The sequence below is a fragment of the Meriones unguiculatus genome, chromosome 6 (assembly GCF_030254825.1).
Source record: "Meriones unguiculatus strain TT.TT164.6M chromosome 6, Bangor_MerUng_6.1, whole genome shotgun sequence".
Lineage (NCBI taxonomy): Eukaryota > Metazoa > Chordata > Mammalia > Rodentia > Muridae > Meriones > Meriones unguiculatus.
The window spans coordinates 46,063,548-46,086,667 of NC_083354.1; the positions used below are offsets into that span (position 1 = coordinate 46,063,548).

At 41.8% G+C, this 23,120-nt stretch overlaps 1 protein-coding gene across 3 annotated transcripts in view; it reads right to left on the reverse strand.

Annotated features, from left to right (window-relative positions):
* Positions 1-23,120, reverse strand: part of Cpne4 (copine 4) — a 442,945-nt gene that overhangs the window by 36,231 nt on the left and 383,594 nt on the right. For all 3 annotated transcript variants that reach the window (XM_060385390.1, XM_060385392.1, XM_060385391.1), the window contains 3 exons: positions 10,119-10,217; positions 5,617-5,703; positions 4,972-5,031 (listed from right to left, as the gene is read on the reverse strand). In XM_060385390.1, the coding sequence (XP_060241373.1) occupies positions 4,972-5,031; positions 5,617-5,703; positions 10,119-10,217 (246 nt within the window). The remainder of the gene's footprint in view (positions 1-4,971; positions 5,032-5,616; positions 5,704-10,118; positions 10,218-23,120) is intronic.

A 23,120-nucleotide genomic window follows, 5' to 3' on the forward strand; every position in this document is an offset into this window, starting at 1 on the left:
CCTCCAAGATTGCAACAGCGCGGTTGATCTCGGTTCTTGTGTCTCTGGGATTCTCATGAGGTGTATCTGAAGCTTATCCTCAGCGGTGCTTTCAGTTTTCCAGGCTTGTGTGCAAAATCAAGTGTGCACATTTTCTACTGAGGAAATATTGGTCATGTATCAGGTTCTCAAATTTCCTGACGACCAAGAAGAAATCATTGGTGAAGGCTCTCTTTAACATCATTTGTTTTGTATTGTGATGCTGGGGATGGAACCCAGGGCTTTGCACATTAGAGGAGAATACTCAGCTCCATCTGTCATCTTTCTTCTCGTTTCACTCCTTTGCTTATAGCCTGATTCTAGCCTGACCCTGCCCTTCGAACCCTTAAATTGCTATCCTCCTTTCCTCTCTTGCCTTCTCTCTGTTGTTGATGTCCTTGGAGCTCATATCTTTGGTGATGTTTCTTTATCTTCTGCATAACACTAAGCCAGGGGCTCACTTACTTTATCCCACTGAAACTGTTCTTCTGAAGATGATGTACTCCTGTGTATTCACTTTTGTTGCCTTGGTCTTGCAGCTTTCTCTTCCCCGGCCTCCACTGGCCATTCAGCCATTTGAGCTTCTGGACCCCCTGCTCCTTTGCCCATGGACATCTATGACTTCCTGTCATAGGGTCCCTTGTTTTTCTGTATCTTCCTTCTGTCCATCTTATCTGGATCAAGGTAGATGCAGTCCCACCTGTTTCTTGGAACCGAGGCTTCCATTTTTAGGTGCTGTCCTCTGGGATACTCAAACATAGTTCCAACATTTCCCAAAGCAAATCCATCCTTCTGTTTGTAGTTCTGTTGACTTGCATTTCTCTATGAACAACACCGCTATACTTTGCCAGACAGGCACCAAGTCCCAGGCACGCTAGACTCATTTGCTTTCTAAAATTTCTTCTTTGTACCCTAGGCCGAGAGGCTCATTGTTTTTCTTTCCACACCGTCCCTTTTTCTTGCTGTCATCTTCTTGTCATCTTCATGTCACCTTCCACTGGGTGTGTTGCAATGGCTTTTTCACTATTGGGCCTGTTGCATCTGCTTTTACCTCCTGCTTCATCTTCCACACTCCTCCACTATCATCACTTGCTTTTGATAAACAGTGCTTGGCAAACACCTCCAGATTTACTCCTCTACAGCACATGGCTATTGCTTCCTGCCCTGTATTTTTTGATCCATTTGACCATTCCGTTATGTACAAAAGTACCTTAACACTCCAATCCCCTCAACTTCTGACCCAAAGATCCCTCTCAACATGCCCCTAAATACACCATGCTTCCAGCATTTATCATTTGAATTTAAGCATATAAAAACTTAGTTTATGGGGGTGTTTTTCAAACCAGGCCCCTAGGACCACATTTATTCATACAGCTTGTTCTTTCACCTAAAATGGATTTTTTTTTCCCCTAGAAGATTCCGGGTTAAATAAAACTATTTTAAGAAGCCTGGTGTTGGGGGATGTCTCCTCAGCTTTAAACCTCTTAGTTTGAACCAGAAGTTCCACGACAGACACAAAGCCTTCTCTCAGTCCTTGGATGTCACATGATACTCAGGGTCTCTCCAGAAAACAGCTCCCTCAGAAGATGTGACTGGGGAGACTTCAATAAAGGGACAATCCACGAATGTATGGAAAAGGTTATATGGAGCCAATCATAGAGGGTAGAAAGATCTAGAACTCAGCCAGAGGTAGTAAGAATGGCAGTAACCTTCTATGGAGGAACAAGGTCACAGTGGTTCCAGCCTGGAAAGCAGAAATCGAGAGCAACAAGTCTTTTGCCTTGTTTTGTCCTGTTTGCTCTCTTACCTGTGCCCATCAATGTACAAACTCAAGCAATAGCTAAAACCAGGAGGACCTGGCTCGCACAGGTGCTTGGGGCTCAGGGTGGGGGAGGGGGTGGAGAAGGAAGAGCGGGTCTGTGGGATGAAGTGGAGAACACCTAGAACTTCGTGTCACCTCTGACCCCTAAATATCACTCTTTAGGACCCAAGTTTCTCCTACCTAAAGCAATCTTTCTTGCTCAGCAGCCCTGGACCGCGTTATGAACCAGCTAGAATCTTTGCCTGGGGGGGGGGAGTGCACAGGTATGATTGCTTTCCCTCCCTTTGATCTTTTATTTTCTTCACACCTAGAAGGCCTTCTTCCCTCATTTCTCCTGTCTCTGCTCACTCCTTTTCAAGTTACTGGGTTGTACATAAGCCCTAGAAGACTGAATTAAACCATATGCTACTTTCAACGAAGTGCATTACAGCTTGAAATTTGCATTGAGTTGTAGCATTTAAGCAGTAAGAACTTTATAATGAGAAAGCTGGCTTCATTTTGGAAGCAAATGCCATTGAAGTGGCTGGTGCATCTTCTTGGACAGAGCATGAGGAGCTCTTACTATCCTCCAAGTGTCTAACCTGAGGTCTGCAGGGGGAAAGGCTGTGTGGTGAAACTCTCAATGGCCTGACCCCTTCTCAGCATCATTTTACATACTCCTCTCCTTCTCTTGCTGCTCCTGACTGCTGTTCCCACTCATGTCTCCCACAGGTCTATCAGTTGGCACTGGAGGGGAAGAGAAGCTAGGACTTGGGGTGCTATTGGTGACAAACACTGAGGTAGCCTCTACACAGCTGGGCAAGGTTAACACAATGAGAAAGCTGAGAAAAACAGCAGGAAAAGCAACCTTTCAAAGTTAAGATGCCACAGGCCTCTTCAAAAGTGTACTGCCTGGTAAGCCAAGTGGTGGAAGGTCACACACAATTCAGAAAAACTGAGAAGTACAAATTGGCTTTGAAGGGAGGGACAAAAAGTTGAATAGGAAGGGAAATAGGTTGAAATCTGGGAGGGACTGAGGAAGGAAGGTAAATACGATCAAAACACATTGTATGAAATTCTCCAAGAACTAACAAAATCAGTCAGGATGTGGTCTGGGAACTCTGTGGGGAGGCTAACGTTCTGCAGCATAGCCCCAAGGGCAAAGCAGGCCCGTGAAGGTTGAATAAGGAGGTTGTTCAAGAGCCTAGGATCTACAGAATCCAAAACAAACTGAAATCAATAGAGCTTTCCCTTGAAAGCCTATAAATAGTTTCCCGACAGCACTCCTTTGCCTCATCTTGGGAAACTATTTCACTGGCTCTCCTTGATGAACTTTCTTGCTTCACCACTGCCCTGTAGATAGACCTAGGCCAGCAATAAGGTACCACATAGGTAGCGCTGGGAGTGAGTGCCCACAGGACATGTCTTTGCTGCCTTATTTGTGCATCAGTGTGCTGATAGGAAGGCAGGTGGATCTTAGACTTTACAATGGTGGCCAGCTCCTATAAGTATTCAAAAGTTAGTGAACAATGCATTTAGGCAGAGCATAGGTTGACGTTTCTGACATTAGAATAGAAACATGTTGTCTTAGTAAGTGTTCTAGTGCCGTGAAGAGACACCATAACCATGGCAACTCTTACAAAGAAAAACATTTAGTTGGCTTACAGTTCAGAGATTTAGTTAATTATCGTCATGGTTGGACGCATGGCAGCATGCAAGCAGAAACGGTACTGGAGAAGAAGCCAAGGAGAGTTCCACATCTGGATTGGCAGGCATCAGGGACTGGGCTCCTAAAACCTCAAAGCCCATCTCCAGTGACACACTTTCACCAATAAGTCATATGAACTCCAACAAGCCACATGTCCTAATCCTTTCAAATACTGCCACTCCCTGTGAGACTATGGAGGGCCATATTCATCCAAATCACCACACAAGTCTTTTGCTAAAAAGATACTGGCCCATTAAATGACCATATGTTCCTCTTTCTAGTCCTGTGACCACCACTATTCCTAACCCTGGGAAAACATGGATTTTTTTTTCAGTTGTGTTGGATGCAAACACATACTGAAAATGAGAATTTCATCTCATTTTCCATATTTTCCTTACATGGCTGACTTGGTCAAGAGAACTTAAAAGCTCAGCTTCACAGGTACAGTTCTGTGAGCCAAGAGGTAAATACTGTTCAATCCCATCCCTTCTATGTCATAATCCACAGTGTTGTCTGTGCTTTCAGCACACCTGTATTTCCCTATCTGATTATGGGTTGTTTTTTTTTTTGTTGTTTTTTTTTATTTCTGAAAATTACGTCTGCCTATATCTCAGAATATTATGATCACTGAATGAGTGAAGACAAGTTGTTTCAGGGCAAGATGGATTAAAATTTTGTGTGTGTGTGCATGTGTATTCCATGGCAATCATGTGGAGGTTAGAGGCCCATTGGTCTGAGTCAGTTTACCCTTTCCATGGTGTGAGTCCTGGGGAATCAAACTCAAGTCATAAGGTTTGGTGGCAAGTTCCATTATCCACACAGTCATCTTATGATCTCCATCACTGGGACTTCAAAAAGAATAAGCCATCTCACCCAAACACACATTAGTAGTCTCTAAATCTGACAAGACCATAGATTACATACATACAGGAGATGATCTTCGACTCGCCTGCTGAGACTAGATACCTACTCTCTCTCTGTCTTATTTAACAAGATCTTCCAGCCTTTTCATTGCCCGAGAAAGCATTTGGATAGCTTTCCCTTGCTATTGACCACTGAGTATGACTTTGATGCCTGTGTTTTTGGAAACACAAACACAACTAAGACATATGTCCGAGCTTCAGTGGAATAGAGCAGCATGGCTTGTTTTCTTTTCATCTATAGGCAGTCTATAGCCAGCCTTGCACCTCATGTCTCATGTAGTTACAATTTTTTTTTAAAAGGGAAACAATAAGAGGGCTTTCCAAAGCATCTGAGGCTAAGGAGCAGGAATCATACTCACCAGGAATATGAACTCATTTTAAAAAGAGGGTCCCACAGAATATTTAAAGTGTTTAAAGGCTTGCCCAAGATTCTTTAAAACTCCTGTATCTGCATCTCCACAAACTCAACCCCATTCCCGCTCCTCATTCCCCAAATAAGGACAAACATAGAAACAACTTACTGTAAACTGGATTTGACAGCCACCCATGATGTAGTCCAAGAAGGAATGCATCTTGTGGATCTGTATGGGAGAGGGCCTGGATTAATAATTATATGATCTGCTTTCCCTGCAGATGCTTTAGAGATAGGCTGCTAAGCCAAGGGAAAGGGCAGAAAGAGATCTGTGGGCAGTCTTCAATGTCAGTACAGATGGGCCCAAGACATCTGCAGATTCCCATCCCCTGCTTTGTATTTATTTATTGTTTTAATTGACATCTGCCTTTAGGCCAAGACCTAAGCCATATTTTCAAGAATTACTACTATTTTAGAATAAGGAATACCTCATTCTTAGTCACTCACACTACTTGGGTTTCTCCTTCTAGACCTGCCTTGTGCACAGAAGGGTCTGAGCTATGACCTGTACTTTCCTGTCTGTTGGTATAAGACTGTCCCTGGGAAGGAGAAGGTATCATTGGGCTGTCACAATTTTTAGGCCACTCATAGTTGCATTTCATTTCCTTTCTCCAGTGATACACTGATATTATGAATTTTGTCTTTGCAAAGGTCACTCCCTTGTGAAACACATCCCTTTTGATCTCATGACTTGAACTCTTCCCATAAGAAAACTCTAGCATTATGCTTCCAGCAAAGAGGGGATCATACATACCTTACACTGATTCAGAATCACCATGCCTGAGTTCTTGTAATTCTTCTTCTTGGCCTTGTACTTGGGGTTGATGCATTCCCACTGTACCTACACCAAGAAAGGTCAAATGTGAGTGTCTTCAAAAAGAAGCCAACTCATTCAATGAGGTTGGTCTCCTGGATGCTTCTGGGGAGACAGACACACATGGAACTGGATGGCTGGAAAGTCGTCTCTAGGTGGTAACTTTGGCAACTGTGACAATGTTAAGGGAGAGTGGTGACAGTGACAATGGACTGCCTGGTGCATATTTTCAGGCCTTCATTTCCCAGCTATGTATCCTTTCATGGGCTGCTTGACTCCTCTGTGCCTTGGATTTCTCTTCTCTATAACTGAGCTTATGATTCCTCAGTTCTCAGCCTTTCTCTTGGCTCTGATTCCAGAGGACACTCTTTGAAGGACAGGATCAATGCTTTGGGAAGGACTGAGAACTGAGGGACTAGCTGGTATCTCCATAGAACAATTTTCAGCTCATCTAGACTACAGAAGATTTTATGAGGCAGAAGCAACTTTGAGTAAAAAGCCAACAGTCACTGAACATGTCTGTTCATGACCCTGAAGGAGCTGGACCCTGAGGCTTCCGTTGAGAAGATAACGGTTTATTCCTGACAATAAAAAAAAAAAAAAAAGCCTGAAGAAGCTTTGGAGGCAGATGTGAGTAGGATAGACTGACACTTCAATGGCTTCCAATGACCTCAGTGCCCATTCATTAGACACGTGACTTGTTTTGGTCAATGGGACATTAAAAATATCTTGAGAACAGAAGCTGGAAAACTACCAATGTTCTGAAGTTGACTTTTCTTGCCTCTAAGTTTTATTTTACCACCTTTAAAAGAATTACACATCGAAGGATAAAACCACCACCATCACCACCACCATCCCATCACCACCACCACCACCAAAACATGCACTGAGACATGCACCAGTCATCTCTGCTGTTTAGGCACAAAAATTGAGAATTTCATGGCACCATAAGGGACAGAGGGGAGCTATCCTGGGTGAACTAGACAAAACTGCCAACCAAAAAAAAAAAAAAAAACAAAAAACAAAAAACAAAACAAAACAAAACAAAACAAAAAACCTGTCAAGTAAGGACAGTTGTTTTGGGGCAGGGAGTTATTGGAAAATTCATTACTTCAGCAACAGTTAATGGTAGTGTCTCATGACCCAGGAGGCCCTATCAGTGACATTGAACCACTTCCCTGGTCACTTTAAGACTCAGGGTCCTCCTATTTGGTATTGAAAAAAATTCACTCGACCATCTCAAACTAAAGCTACTTATGGAGCACTCAAGAATTAATAATTAGTTATGAGACCACCCTGTTCTGTTAGCTTTATGACTGAGTCAGGGAAAGAGAGCTTTAATGATAAGGCTCTTCACTTTCCCTCTGATGTAGTATACTGGGGTCCTTGGATGTAGAAGGATTCTCTTGTGTATGATATGGATGTAGCACCTGTCAGTTAAAAAAAAAACTTAAGGCCTATATCTTAGGCAGGAAATAGGAGGTAGAACATTCAGTAGGCACACATGATTCTGGGAGAGAGACAGGCATACAATATTCTGCTGGGAAGATGTGTGGAAGATGGATGCATGGTACCTGAGCTCAGGTAATCAGCCATGTGGCAGAATGTAAATTAATATAAATAAGTTATTTTAAGTTATGAGCTAATCAGAGAAGGGTCTAACTGTATGATCAAGGTATTTGTATAATATTTAAAGAGTCTTATGAGTTATTATTCCAGAAGCTCCGGTTGGGAGGGAAAAAAACAACTTACTACACTCAGGTTCAAAGTACCACAGAAGGCTGAAAGACTCTACCTAGCAGTGTATCAAAGCATATTCTGAGACCCATAACCAAACCTTCAGCAAAGCGTAGGGAATCATATGAAGGAAGGAGGAATTAGCATATCCTAGAGGGGACAGGGAGCCCCACAAGGTCCAAATATATCTGAGCACAGGGGTCTTCTATGAGAGTGTTTATTCCAACCAAGGACCATGCATGGATATAACCTACAACCCCTGCTCAGACACAGCCCATGGTAGCTCAGTATCCAAGTGGGTTCCCTAGTAAGGGGGACAGGAATTGTTTCTGACATGAACTCATGAGCTTCCCCTCCCCCTGAGGGAGGAGCAGCTTTGCTAGGCCACAGATAAGGACATTGCAACCATCCTGAAGATACCTGATAAGCTAGGGCCAGATGGAAGGAGAGGAGGACACCCCCTCTCAGTGGACTTGGAAGGGCACAGGGAGGAGATGAGGGAGGGGGGGAGGACTGGGAGGGAAAGAGGGAGAGGGCTACAGCTGGGATATAAGTGAATGTATAAAATTATTTAAAAATAAAAAAATATTCAAAAAAAACCCCAAAGTTCCCATTCCCTCATCTATCAGATTGACCTGCCTCTTCCTCTTCTCTCTTTAAATGATACTTACAGAGTAGTCAAAGCATTCTCTGTATAGATGTGTGTGTATATGTATTTGTGTGTGTGCATATACACATGTGTGATTTGGGTGTACATGTATGTACAGTTAGAGATCTTCAGGTGTTGGTCCTCAGGAACAATTCAGCTTGCTTGTTGAGATGAGATCATTCATTAGCCTGGAGCTCTCTAGGTAGGCTAGGCTGGCCAGCCAGTAAGCTCTAGCTACCCTCCTATCTGTCTTCACCTTCATAGTGAAAGGACATGCCACCACACCTGGCTTTCTAACATGGGTTCTGGGGATCAAACTCAGGGCTTCATGCTTACACAGTAAGCACTTTATCAATTGAGGTATCTCCCCAGCCTGTGAACACAATCTTTTAGCAAATGTGAACCGGTTCTGTCTTTTTCAGCATCACCCAATAAAACTTTCTGCAATGGTGGGGATACTCTGTGTCCTTGTTGTCCAATATGACAGCCAGCAGATGCATGAGGCTACTGAACACTTGGAATATGGCTAATTTTACTGATAGATCCAATTGTGTTTCTTAATACAATTTAACTAATTAAAATATAAATAGTCACATGTGGCTGATGGCCACCATATTATTAGAGAGCACAGTTTGAGTCATAACATTCAGAGGACTCTATTAGAGTCAGTTCCTTTGACCTCTGTTCTGTCTTTGACCACTTTTCATGCAGGGGCACACCACCCTCTCCACACCCTATATACTGGTCCTTTTCCAAGTCCTCAAGCTTACCAGGCTCTTTCCTGCCTTAGTACCTCAGAATGATCTCCCTGCCTGAAATGTTTTTCCCTTACTCATTGCCAGGCTAGCTTCTTCTCATCTTTAAAGGGTCTGAAGTTAAATGTGACCTTTTCAGATAACACCTTGTAACTTACTTTGTAATTAAAATGTTTCCATCCTATATTTTAGAAAGTTACACTTATTTATTTGTGTGTGTGTGTGTGTGTGTGTGTGTCTGTGCCTGCACATGTGTGGAAGTAAGACAACATCTTACAGGAGTTGGTTCTTTCCTTTTCTGGATCTCAGGGAGCAAACTCAGGCCATCAGGCTTGGCAGCAACTACCTTTATTGGAGGATCTACCTTGGTAGTCCTGTTTTTCTTTTTTTATTAACATTTGTCGCAAGTTGTAATCGCCTCTTAACTTTTCTTTTACTTGATTCATGTTGAGACTCTGCTTTGACTCCCAACAGTCTGTTAGCTTCAGGAGAGCAGAGACGATGTTGGCAGGGTTAGTCACTGCACACCAGGCACAGTGGATGCTGTAAAATCACTGAAGGAAAGAGTTGCTCCCACCATATAAATGTGTCAGCTCAGGGGCTTGAGGTGAAACTAAATTTTACTGGTGTCTCACAGACACAGAAAAGTACAGTAGAATGTATTTCATGGCCTCAGCGGGCATTAGAGATTTATCTCTATTTATCTGAAAGCCCCTAGCCTTTGGTGGTCTTCAATTGTGATAGATTTTATAATCTTACTTTTATTGGCCTTTGGGGAACCTCAAGATGAAATGTTTCCCATATTTATTGATTTGACTATTTCTGTTTATAAAGGAGAGCAAGAGCCAACTTTATGAGACACTTTAGAATTGCAGCAGGTGGTATTGGTAAGCTGGCATTGACTTATTAGCTCGACAGGGCTGGGCTCTGAACATTTAATGGAACAGCAGTTTCTCTCGCTGTGTTCCATATTATCCAGGGAGTGACTGTTTATAATTTACAGTTGACTTTAATTGTGGCTCTTGGGAAAGTAATGCCACTTTTCCAAGATTGCATAGCTAAAGGAAATTAGACATTTCCTCATCAAACCACTTTGTTTTTTTTCCCATGGAGAAACTTCTCTTTCAGGCTAATGTCTTGACAAGGTCATAGAATGACTTTAGGCTGGGGTTGTTCTAGAATCAAATCCCACCATCCTCCCTTTTCATCAGACAAAATTAATATACAGAAGATTTGCTTTCAGCCTTTTCATTTTCAGCTCAAGGTGCGTCCTAGAGCATGCCTGGGGCAAGACTACCTACCTGTTTTCCTTCCATGGCTCCTCTCATCTCCTTGAAGGTGGAGGTGAATTCTCCGATGAAGTCGTGCTTGCCATTGGAATCCCAGTCCCACACTATGCACTGAAAGACAGAAAGATGACTGTTTTTCCCCAAGGCCCTCAGCACAGCAGCTATGGGCAGGGAGGACTCTATGAGGAAGAAGATATTCGGTATGTAACGAAGGCTTTGATGTACTATCCCTTTGGTATCTATCGATTTTTACCCGGCTATGTTAGCCACAGTCTCCAAACAGCCGTGTGACACATCAGTCACTGTGATAACTTATCCGTGTTTTTAGAAGAAGCCAGTAAGTCCCAGAGGAGAAAGGTGTGACTCTATAAGGGCCATCTTGTGAAGGACAGCCTGCGTCTTGAAGGCAGTTGTCTTGCCTCCAATTAAAATACCTTCCCCCAACTCTGATTAAAAAAAAAGAAATTACATCATGACAGTCAGTGGTTCACAGCTGGAGAAGATATCTGAGGTCAAGAATTTGTGGCTTCTAAAAGTTGCCTATTAGTGATTTGACTGGGTGATATTATTCCTATGTTTTTTTCCACTTTCTTGAGGACAAAAGTACAATGCCAACAAAAGCAAATGAAAAGTTGAAAAAGCAAAAGTTTTCATGGTAACTGCAAGAGAAATGGATGGATGATGGTGACCAATAAACTACACTGATAAGTCATACTTCCATCACTCACCTGTGGCTGTTATATCTACAAGAGAAATCCATCTACCACTGTTAAGCCCAAACCATGGACGTCCCAGCAACACTTTCTACAGTGACGGAATTAAATTAGCAACAAGCTCTGTGATTGGAGCATAACTAGGTGAAAAGGAAGGTCCTGATTTTTTTTTTCTAGAGTGAATTTTAGATTATGGTCTTTAAAAATATTACATTTACATTTAAGCCAATGGGACCCCATAATTAGGTCAAGAGAGCAAAGAGACTTTTACTCGGAGGTACCTTTCAGAACGTCAGTGTCCTAAAGTTAGCCTGGTCTCCCCTCAGGCTTCCGATTCCCACTGTACAGTTTCCCAAGAAGCCTAATTGCAGGCCTGTTCCTGCAGCAGATAGGGTGCCCCACACATGTACAGAGAAATACGTTCCACACCCAAACACATCCTTACTCATCTAATTTTTTTGTTACAGTAAATTGCACTTACATCCATGTATTTACTATAAACTGAAAATGGACACCGTCCCCAATATTTGTCTTTACAATCACACACCACACTTCTCCATGCTGCCTGCTACACATTGCTCAACTCTATTCTTTCTTTTCTTTTTTATTTTCTTCTCTTCTCTCCTCTCCTCTCCTCTCCTCTCCTCTCCTCTCCTCTCCTCTCCTCTCCTCTCCTCTCCTCTCCTCTCCTCTCCTCTCCTCTCCTCTCCCCTCCCCTCTTTTCCCTTCTTCTCTCCTCTTCTCTACTTCTTGACCTGTTACTGCAATAGCCACCTAGCTGGACTCTTGGCCTCCACTGTATTTTTCTACCTTTATTATCTATTAATTATGCTTCTTACCTGCTTTTAATAAAAATTGAGTATTAGCTATTAGGTCTTCCAATATTTCCTATGATCTGATTTCTATCAGTATTCCCAAATATAATCTACGTTTATGACATTTTAAAAACATTTTTTCTATAATAAAAAAGTGAGGTTGGTAGAAATGCAAAACACTTGTTTTGGTAAGACTTTTATTTTTCTGTTTCAGGCATCTTGAAAAAAACCTAATTTCTCAGCTTCTCTTCCCTTAAGCATAGAGGATTTGCTAGATAATCCTTTTGCTTAGAAAACACTTATAATACTTTCTGTGAAGAAAGAATGCATCAGCACAGATCAGAATAGAAGAGGGGAGGACAAAGGGAACTGCCTTACTGAAATAGCAAGGACACCCTTAGTTGATAACTGGAGACCCTGGGGTGAGGACTGAGAACAATTCACCCAGTTTGCATCAGAAGGCTGAAAATGGACAGCTGTACATTGGATCTCAAATGTTCTTCAGAGACCTGTGCATTAAAGAACCATGTTGGTATCCATCCCGTGTCACTATTAGAACCTGGTGGAACTTTCAGGATATCAGGCAGAGAAGAAAGTTAGGTGATTGGGGAGTGCCCTGGAAGTAGCTATTTGGATCTGTATTAGTTGTTTTCGTTGCTTTGATAAGAAGCCATGGCCAAAAGAGACTTAGGAAAGACTTTATTTTGGCTCCTAGCTCCAGAGGGAGAGTCTATAATGGTGGAGAGACATGGGAGAAGGGCTGCTGGAACAGGAAGCTGAGAGATCACATCTTTATCCATACACAAGAAACGGAGAGCAAACTGGAACTGGGACAAGACTAGATACTATGAAAGCCCCCGTCCAGCGACGTACTTTCTTTAAAAAGACTCCACCTTCTAGAAGATCCCCAAACAGTGTCACAGCCAGGGACCAGGTATTCAAATATGTGAGCATACGTACGGGAGACATTTTCAATCCAACAAGCACAAGACCAGGTGCTCTTCCTCCTCGTTTTGTTTTCCAGCCACCTTGAGGTGAGCAGGTCTCCTCAAATGCTGCCACCAGGGTAGCTTTCTGCTTTGCCATGGGCCCAAAAGCCAACTGACCATGCACTGCAGACCCCAAAACTGCAAACCAAAACAAACCTTTCCTCTTATTCACTTGATTATCTTAGGCCCTTTTGTCATAGTGACAGAATATTGACTAACATACAGATCCATCGGATGAGGCAGGGGGAGGTAAAATCAATCAATCAAACAAACAAACGAAAAACCTTTGGGAATGACAATCTCTGATTCCCTAGCAGACCTACCACTTCTTGTCTCTGGCTAGACCTGGGACTTCTCTCCATGTGCTACCCCCACAGCACTGTGCTAACGCTTACTTGTAGAATACAGAGCATCACACTTAGGTTCTGGGAACAGGACCAGAAAGCAGAAGGAGATGGCTTACATCAGCAACTGAGAACTGAGCAGCGATCAGGACTGGGGAGCTCAGGCTGGCAGGTGAGTCGGAGGAACAGACACCACACAAGTAAGGTCATGAACTTTTGTAGTGATATAGGTTCTAGTTCTTTGGGTGTGGTACTGTGTGTTTGTTTGTGTATATACATGTTTAGTATATGTTGCATAGATGTGTGTGTGTGTGTGTGTGTGTGTGTGTGTGTGTGTGTATGTGTGTGCATGCATGTGTGTAGCCCAGAGATCAACACTGGGTATCTTTCTACTTTAATTGAGGGAGATCTCTCACTGAATTTGAGGATTGCCAATTTGGCTAGACTGGCTGGCCAGCAAGCCCCTGTGATCCTCCTGTTTCAGTCTGCTCAGTACTGGGATTATAAATACACATTGTCACACTTTTTATGCCCGGATGCTGGGGATCAAGCTCAGGTCCTCATAAGCGCATGGTAAGAACTTTATTGATTCAGCCTTTTCTCCAGCCCTTCAATTTCTTTTAGTTAGAGTTTATAAAGGAAACATATTATGTGCATGTAAGATCACAACGAAATCCACAATTATCCATAATTAATATGTGCTAATAAAAATGAAAACATTTTAAAATCATCTCAGTCCTAAAAATGACCATTAGAAACAGTTAAGTGTGACTGTTCTTTGGGACAGTCACACGATGCTCTCTGTGTGCCTAGTTCTTCCTTTGTTTTTCTTCTCTATTTTTAAATAAACCCCAATTTTGCTTCCAAAAAAACCCACCAACAATGAAAAAAGAGAGCTCCACAACGAAAAGGGAAATTCTGCTAAAAAAAAATCATTTCTTAATTTAAACCAATGTTTTGGTCTTTCAGTTTCCTCAGTTGACAAATGCTAAAAGTAAATTACTATCACAGGAGGGTTTAAAAATTTTCTCTTTTTTATTATCTGCATTTAATGATTGCAAATCCGTTACTATAGGCTTTGATTTTCTAATTTATTTTTTATTTATTATAATTTATTCACTTTGTATCCCAGCTGTAGCCCCTTCCCTCATCCCTAATCCTGCCCTCTCTCCTTCTTCACCTCCCATGCTCCTCTGCCAGTCCACTGATAGGCAAGGTCCTCCTCCCCTTCCATCTGACCCTAGCCTATCAGGTCTCATCAGGACTGGCTGCACTGTCTTCCTCTGTAGACTGGTAAGGCTATTCCCCCCTCAGGGAGAGGTGATCAAAGAGCCAGCCACCGAGTTCATGTTAGAGACAGTCCCTGCTACCCTTACTAGGGAACCCACTTGGAGACTGAGATTCCATAGGCTACATCTGTGCAGGGGTTCTAGGACATCTCCATGCATGGTCTTTGGTTGGAATATCAGTCTCAGAAAATACCCCTGGGCCCAGATGTTTTGGTTCTATTGCTTTCATTGTGGAGATCCTGTCCCCTCTAAGTCTTTCTATCTCCCCCTTCTTTATAAGATTCCCTGCATTCTGCCCAAAGTTTGGCTATGAGTCTCAGCATCTGCTCTGATACCCTGCTAGGTAGAGTCTTTCAGAGGCCCTCTGTGGTAGGCTCAGGTCCTGTTCCCTGGTTTTTCCCTCTTCTGATGTCCATCATATTTGCCTTTCTGAATGAGGATTGATAATCTTACCCAGGATCCTCCTTCTTGCTTAGCTTCTTTAGGTGTACAGATTTTAGTATGATTATCCTATGTTATATATCCACTTATAAGTAAATATATACCACGTGTGTCTCCCTGCTTCTGGGATACCTCACTCAGAAGGATCTTTTCTAGTTCCCACCATTTGCCTACAAACTTCATGATTTCCTTGTTTTTAATTGCTGCGTAGTTTCCCATTATGTAAATGTACCACAACTTCTGTATTCATTCCTTAATTGAGGGACATCTGGGTTATGTCCAGATTCTGGCTATTACAATTAAAGCTGCTACGAACATGGTTGAGCAAATGGGATATATACCTAGAAGTGTTATTGCTGGATCTTGAGAAAATTCTCTTAATTAAAGAAAAAAAAAAAAAACTCCCCCATTTATCATGTTTGCCTATGGTGCTGGTTCTCTGCTTGGTTTCTCTTCCCATCACAGAGTAAGGCTACATTTCTTTGTCTCCTTTGGCTTGGGGGTGGCCATGGGATCTGTACCGGGTGATGAATTACAAGGAAAAGTTCTGAGCATTTTCAGAAGGAAGCATGAAGGATCAGAGTGTGTCTTCCTGCTTTATCTCTGCCAGTGCCTTAGTGACCAGTGTGGTAGCTGTTGTGTGCGCCCTACTGAGGGTTTCATAGCATCACTCCCTGATGGGGAATGGTAGACATAGATGCACACAAGAAACGATGCTCTGCTTTCCTAGGCCTCTGAGATTACTGTTTAGTCTGCTGAGAACCACTTAAGGCATGGCCATAGGGAAAGGGCTTGTAGTTGATTGTGACTCTGCAAGTAGGAAAACAAAAGTTTGAAGAGAGGGAAGAAAACAAATACTAATAATGTTTAATACTTAAATTGGCTCAAAGCCCATTTATGTTTACAAAGATCAAGTTTCATTGCTGTGGATGTTCAAACAGAAGTGAGGTAGGGTTCCAAATACAGGAACCTGGTGGGGGATTCCTAGCGGGGGAAGCAATGAGTAATGTTTGGGCTGTCTTTGAGCTGTCATCTAGCTTGGGCATCTCAAAGTTAGTTCTCGTTGCAGGGTGCAAAATAAACTCAATGGGCGGCTTTCGTTGAAATGACAAGTTTGTTGAAAAGTGTGTATGATGCTATTGGGCTGCAGACAAGTCTGTAGGGGGCAGTTTTTGATCAGTGATTGATATGGGAGAGCCCATCACACTGTGGGTTACAACCCTCCTGTGCAGGTGGCCTTGGGCTATATAGAGAGGCAGGCTGTGAGCCACGGGGAGCAAGCCAGTAAGCAGCGTTCCTCCACAGTCTCTGCTTCAGACTCTGCCTGCCAGAGGACTTAGTTTCCTTCTTGATAGACTACGATCAAGACATATAAGCCAAATAATACTTTTTCTCCCCAAGCTGCTTTTGGTCATGGTGTTAATCACAGCAAACTAGGACACTAAGCAATGCAATGTAGCCTTGGAAAGAACTGTGAGAATCTCCTTTTAATTCTTCCAGTGGACAGTGGGGAAAAGCTCAATGATTCAGTCATTCACCAGAATTGCTTAGAATAGATTTGGGGGTCATTGTACAATACTGTAGATTGTTCTATTACAATAATATTGATGAGATCTCTATCTTCTTTTACTCTCCTTTCTTGTCCATCTTTGCTAGTCCCTTCTTAGTTACAATTACTTATTACATGGAGCAAGAACCAGAAGGAAGCTTGGTGGGCCCAGATATAAAAGAAGAAAGGCTCCTGGGACATCTGCTCAAGGCTTATAGCAACTGCACACCACCTAAAGCCTGAATCTGACATTCAGAGACTTACTCTCTGCCTTTGTGGGGGCTCGTTAATAGGCACAGGAGATAGAGGCAGACAAGAGAAAGGAAATGGAGGGGCCTTTTGAACATTACCTTACACAAAGAGAACCCAGAGAGCCCTTCTATAGAAGTGGCACAAACATGTCACTCTTACTTCCCATCATGCTTGGGTTACTTTCTCCTCCTTTACCTGTCAATCACAGCACCCCAGATGTGTATAAAGTGCTCTAAATCTGGTGAAGAAAGTGGGAACCGGTGATCTTTTTAGGGAGGGTGAGTGGACTTTCCTAGGGCCCTGTTTCTTTTTTCCTTCTCTGCTTTCTTTCTTCCTTCCTTCCTTCCTCCTCCACCTCTTTTTTTTTTTTTTTGAATCAGGGTCTTACTGTGTAGCCCTGGATGTCCTGGAACTCACTCTATAGAACTCAGAGATTCATCTGTCTCTGCCTCCGGAGTGCTGAGATTAAAGGCGTGTGCCACCCAGCTTGACCCTGCTTCTTAAGGTAGCAAGCTTCTCTTATTTGCAGCAGTTGTAAAATTTTGTTTTGAATGTTCTCAGAAGGGGTCCAAAAGGAACAAAGACACTGAAGCATACAGATAAAGTCATCCATTACTCCTTGCCACAGAGCTCTGATGCAGATGAGAAGGGAATACACCTTGGTGAAAAGCAAACAGATCAACCCTCCTCAGAGAAACTGAGACAGAGATGAGAGGCCTTGGTGTGACTCTGTAAGGAGTCTTTGACACATCGGGGAGAGCTCAGCCTTGCAAAGCTTTCTGTGAGCTGGAAAGTTCTCCCAGCTCCATAAGCTTGGTAGATGGTCTGATCGATCAATATTCTTCTTACAGACAAGGAAATTAACGATTGCATCAATTTTGTTTCCTTTTGCCGGGATAAAATACTCTGAGAAAAGCAACTTACAGGAGAAAAACTGGCTCACAGTTCAAGACTACAATTTGGCACAGTGGGAAGTACTGAGGGAGGAACAACTTGAAGTAGTTAGTCCCATCACAGCAACAATCAGGAAGTAGAGAGCAGAAGATGCATGCTGCTGCTTGCAACCCTTTCTTCACGTGTGCACACCAGAACCCCAGGCAGAGATTGTAAAACTGGGTCTATAGTTAACACAATCGTGATACCCCCAACAGGCATGCCCAGAAGCCTATTTCTCAAGGAAGTGTACATTTTCTGTGATTGACAAATCTAACAATCACAGTGGTATAGACATGACTTCTATAAATCTACTCAGCACAGCAGGGATCAAAGCTTAGTCCTTCTAGAACCTCAGTGATTTCATCAACAATGCACAGATCACTATGTTTTCATGATTAAAGAGTAGAGAATGGATGTATGGATGTATCCTGATGTTGCTCTCTGTCATGGAGATGCTACAGTTTTGGATCTGGAGGACTGGTCTCTTCATACAGTCCAGCAGTTCACAGATGGGGTAGATGTTGGGATGGGTCAACTCCAGACAACAACAGGATATCCCAGAGGAGTTCTAGCAAAGATCCAGTATTGATAATATAGCAGAAGCCAGAGGCCTTGAACCAGACCCTTGATTCATTGCAATGAACATTTGAAAAAAAAATGTTTGGACAAAAGGGTAGACTGTGTGATACACTGTGACATACTGTAGCTTTGACAATGAGATGGATTTTTAAAATTTTTATTTTCCTTTGGGGGTGAGTTGCAAAAGCAGACGGCAGATAGAAAGGGATGGAGAGATGAGTGAGATTGGAGTGTCTGATGCAAAAATTTACAAATAAACAAGAAAAAAATGGTTACTATACATCATTCATTATTATGAGCTTATACCTCAATGTTGAAGAATGAGGATGGACCCTTACCTCATGCAAGAACAGAAACCAATTTTTGGGTCAATGACTTAAACATGAGACCTTAAACATGCACCCTAAGAAGAAAACAAAGGAAATGTCTTATGACATTGGTCTTGGCAATGACATCTTAGTTATGACACCAAGAGTATAGCAATGAAAGCAAAAGTGGACAGACACAAATGGGGAAAACTGAAGTCCTGTACAGCAAAGGGAATGAAAAACCGAATGAAAGGTGACCTGTGGAATAGGGGGAAATATTTGCTAACCTTATTCTCTTAAGTTCATTTCCCAAGAGAGGAACTCATTCACAGCAATAGAAAAGTAAATTTTAAAAAGTAGCAACAAATAAAAAAAAAAAACAATCAAGAGTTTCTGGGTTTCTGAAAAGAGTAGCATCCCTTCTCTGGGATTTAGCCTGTTCATGAAGAGCAAATGCTTCTTCCCATCTGCCTGGATTGTTCAGCCATAGTTGTTGAGAGCATCAAAATGAGATAAGATACGTGGCAGCACAGGAACGGTTATAAATGACCCCACAACAGAAGTTATTAGAGAGGTCAGTAAGCTGTGTCTGAGCTAAGAGAGAAAGCAATGCCATTATGTTGTGGTGTTGATTTAAGTGATTTTTTTTTCCTCCCACACTTTTAATTCCCTTGTTTTTTAAAATTAGAAATTCAGAGTGAAATGATTCACAAACCGTAACTGAACTTAAGATACTAAAAATTTTATGACCAATTTGAGGCAAGACATGGTTCCTATTTAATAAATCAGAGAACACCAGAGTCCTGAGGGCACTCATACGAATAGTGCCCAGCTTTTATAAATCCGTATCATTCAAGAACATGGTGTGTGAAATACTTTGCCCCCTGGCCTGTGTTATAGTTGAGTATGTTGGCAGTATTTCCATAGCCCTCATTATGCCTGGTAGACCTGAACAATTGGCCAAAGCCTTACAGAAGTTGACCAGGCTAACTTATTTATTCATGTAGCTCATCAAAGGCTTTGTGACTCTAATCTCCTAGAGTCTCACTCTTTTTTTTTCTCTTTTATGCTCTCCCTGTTCCTCAATTCCTTACATTTTCATGCACCGTTAGTTCTGATGAATTCAAAGCTGTGCGGGTTTTACTTGACTGACCCATCAGTCATGAGTTATTAGAAAGGCAAGGACAGAGATGTTATCCCGATTCTGCCCGTAGGAAAATTGAGCCCCGAGATACAAAGTGAAGACGGAAGAAGAAAGGTACTGGCCTGTATCCACCACCTGCCAGATCTGCTGCTGGCGCCATTTCTGGAGGTTTATATTGGGTCAGTTATTTTCATTCTAATGAATTTTGGTTATCTTTAGTTTGGGGGGTTATGTAAAAAAATCACCCATGGAAAAGATACGAAAAAGGAAATTTTGCCACACTACCTGGATTCCAGGAACATTTGTATAGGTTAACATTTGTATTAGTGGAACTTATGAAGTACTTAAGACAGAGAACCACTTAAAATTTGGAGTATCTCTAGCAAGTGGGTTTATCTGGTCAACCTCTCAAGCAGAAAGAGCTCACAATCATTCTCCTATTCTGTTATTATGATAACTCAGCTAGCCACCCTGTGCTTTTCAGCTCCTACTGTTATAACTAATTATTTTTTTCTGCCTTAAGTTCTGATTTGCCAAGACGACCTCCATGATGAATGATGTTCTATGCCAAGTCACTCCATCGTCTCCTGGCCAACCTTCAGCTTGGCTACGACCACTTCTTATGTTTTTAAATAAAATATAATGTGTATTTATTCCTTGAAAATGTCATACGTGTATGCAATGAAGTTTGATCATATGCATCAGCTAGCACCACTCTATAACTTCTCCCAGGAGCTCCTTAGCCCATTGCCATTTCAATGTCACGTCATTTAAAAAATAATAATGCTAACTATTATTATTAATTCTATTATTTTATTATTAATCCTATTATTTTATTATTATTAGCCCCTAAATTGAATCAGTGCTGACCACGTGTGCATGGATATGAAATGCTCCACCGCAGGTTGGGCAACCTACCAGGGGCAGAACCTGAAAGAAAATGGACTCTCCTTCCCTTATTAGCCATCAACTGCCAACAGATCCTCTGCTAGGAGTGGAGCCTCAGGAGCCCCTACTTCTAGCCATGCTGGAATTCTGATAGGCTTGATCTAGTGGAGGTCTTGTGCAGGCGAACATAGCTGTATCACGTCCTTCTATCTGTTCTCAAGAAAGAATGGGTACGAGACACCAATAGCAACTTTCAAATACGTAACCCTTTGAAAGGGAGCTGTGAGAGTAACAGATGTTTGGAAGAGTCAACTGTCCAGGAAAAGATGCAGATTTAATGCATTAGCAGAGCCTGAGATGCCAATACAAAACAAACTGCTTTCCAAGCAGAAAACTACAATCAATGAAAATAAAGTCTACCTTCAAAATGTACAAGTAAAGGTTTCAAGTTCTCCTTTATATGCCATTTTATTCTTTTATAATTCATCCTACATCATTTTACTATTCTTTGGTGAAGGGTTTTTAATGGTTGTTGTTTCTGATGTGTTGAAACACAATAAAATCTTTCTTTTACATTTTATTTTTATTGAAAATAGCCTCTTCTCTCATACAAAACTCCCCAACCACAGTTCACCTTCCCAGCTCCCTCCATCTCCCCTCTCCCCAAGATCCACTCCTCCTTAGATTCCTCTTCAGAAAAAAAGTAGGCCACCAAGAGACAACAGCCAAGCAGGACAAAACAAGATGCAACTAAACAAGGCAAAGCCCTCCTATTAACTCTGGACAAAACAACCCAATAGGAGGAAAAGAGTCTCAAGAGCAGGCATAAGAGTCAGAGAAACACATGCTCCACTGTGCTTGCTGCTTCTGTCTCTGTCAGCCCATGTTGGAAGAGTGAGAAGAAAGACCGTAGGAATCGGAGGAAATGGAGGACATCAGGAGAACATGGCCCATCGAATTAACAATAAAATCTTTCAATGTTTAGTAGTTACATCAGTTCTAAGGATATTCTGCTGGACAGAATGAGCACATAATTTCAAGACTGTGTTTTATTTAGATAGTAGTATTGCCATCGTACCTTTCTGTGACTATGTATTAAAGCACTGAGAACTTTGAGTATATTTCAAGTGGTCTGAGCTTGTATGCTGAACAGTGGATATAAACTCTATTTACAACATTATTGAATCAAAAGAAAAAGAATATCCTGAATATAAGTAACTATTAACAAGAAGAACAGCTGGGGTATTATCATTTGTAAATAATACAATGAGAACAAATAAAAACATATTCCAGGATTCTTCTTATCACCTGGAATCAGCATCTTTGATGACAACATGACAAAACACCTCAGAAAATAAGCAGGGGTGATTAATCCTACCTCCTGGCTCCAGTCTAAGTTTGCTTAGCCCTTATATCTGTGGGAAGGAAGTACATTACAGCAGCATATGGGCTGGGGCATGACATGGCTCACTGAATGCTTCTCAGAGGGCAAAGGAAGGAAAGAAAAAAAAACTTGGAGTCCTAACATCACCTTCGAAAGCATGCCCTCAATAACCTCATTCCTTCAACCTGGCCTCACACACTGCCTTCCAAAGCCACCATCATCTGAGTACCAAGCCTTCAACACATGATCTCTTGCAGGGAGGCACACCTAGGACCTAACCCATGTCAACATATAATGCGTTTTATTTATCATCTAGCCTTTGATGGACACCTAGGTTGCTTCCATATCTTGGCAACTGTAGGTAGTGCTGAAATAACCATATGAGTGCAGATGTCTCTTTAATACATGAACTTGGCTTTCTCTAGTTATATGCCCTGCCGTGGAATTGCTGGAAGTTAGATTTATAAACACAAATCTTAGTATGCCTCATCACCTTTGATTGTGATGATGTTTGAAACTTTAAGAAACCTTTTGTGGGATGCTGACTCAGGACCTCAATTCGTGGGGTTACAAAGAACCTGCCAAAAAATGATTTGTGCACAGCAAGAGAGACCCATAGGAGAGTGGCAATCTGTTTAGCAATGATCATTTCTCAAATCTTCCCGCTGAACTAGATTACATTCACAATTATAATATATTCTCCCAAAGTGGCTACCTAGGGTTACTTACAAATTCCTCTGTGAGTCATATGCCAAAGCAATCAAAGCAATACTTAGTTTGCAGATCACATCCCAATCTGTAGAGGTGACTTTGCAAATATGCGCAACACTGCAAGTCTCATGTTTTCCAATTTTCTCCCTTCCATAGATAAAAGATTCAGAAAGCATTTCTTTTTTCTGTAGCTGGTCTAAAACTCACCACATAGTCTGGCTGGCCTCAAACTCATGATCATCCTACCTCAGCTTTCCAAGTGCTATAAATACAGAAATAAGCCATCTCACTGAGACCCAGAGGTTACCATACACTTCTAGCTAGGCAGCATGCTGCGTGACTGTATTTCAGCATGTGGGAGTTTTAAGCAGAAGAATCATGAGTTCAAGGCCAGCTTGTTCTACGTAGAAAAACCATATATCAAAACAATTTTTAAAAAAGCTATGCTGCTAGTTAAAGACAGAAATAGAAGGCAGGAAAATGTCTTAGACTTTTTAGGAACTTATACTGAGGAAATTGAGCTGTGGGTATAGAGGTCTTTCATCATGAGTAGACCTTGTTATTTGCTTCCTAATCATCTAGCTTAAGTACTATATAAAACTAAAAGGACTTGCTATAGAAAATGCATGGCTTTGTAAAATAAATAAATAAATAAATAAAATAAAATAAAAG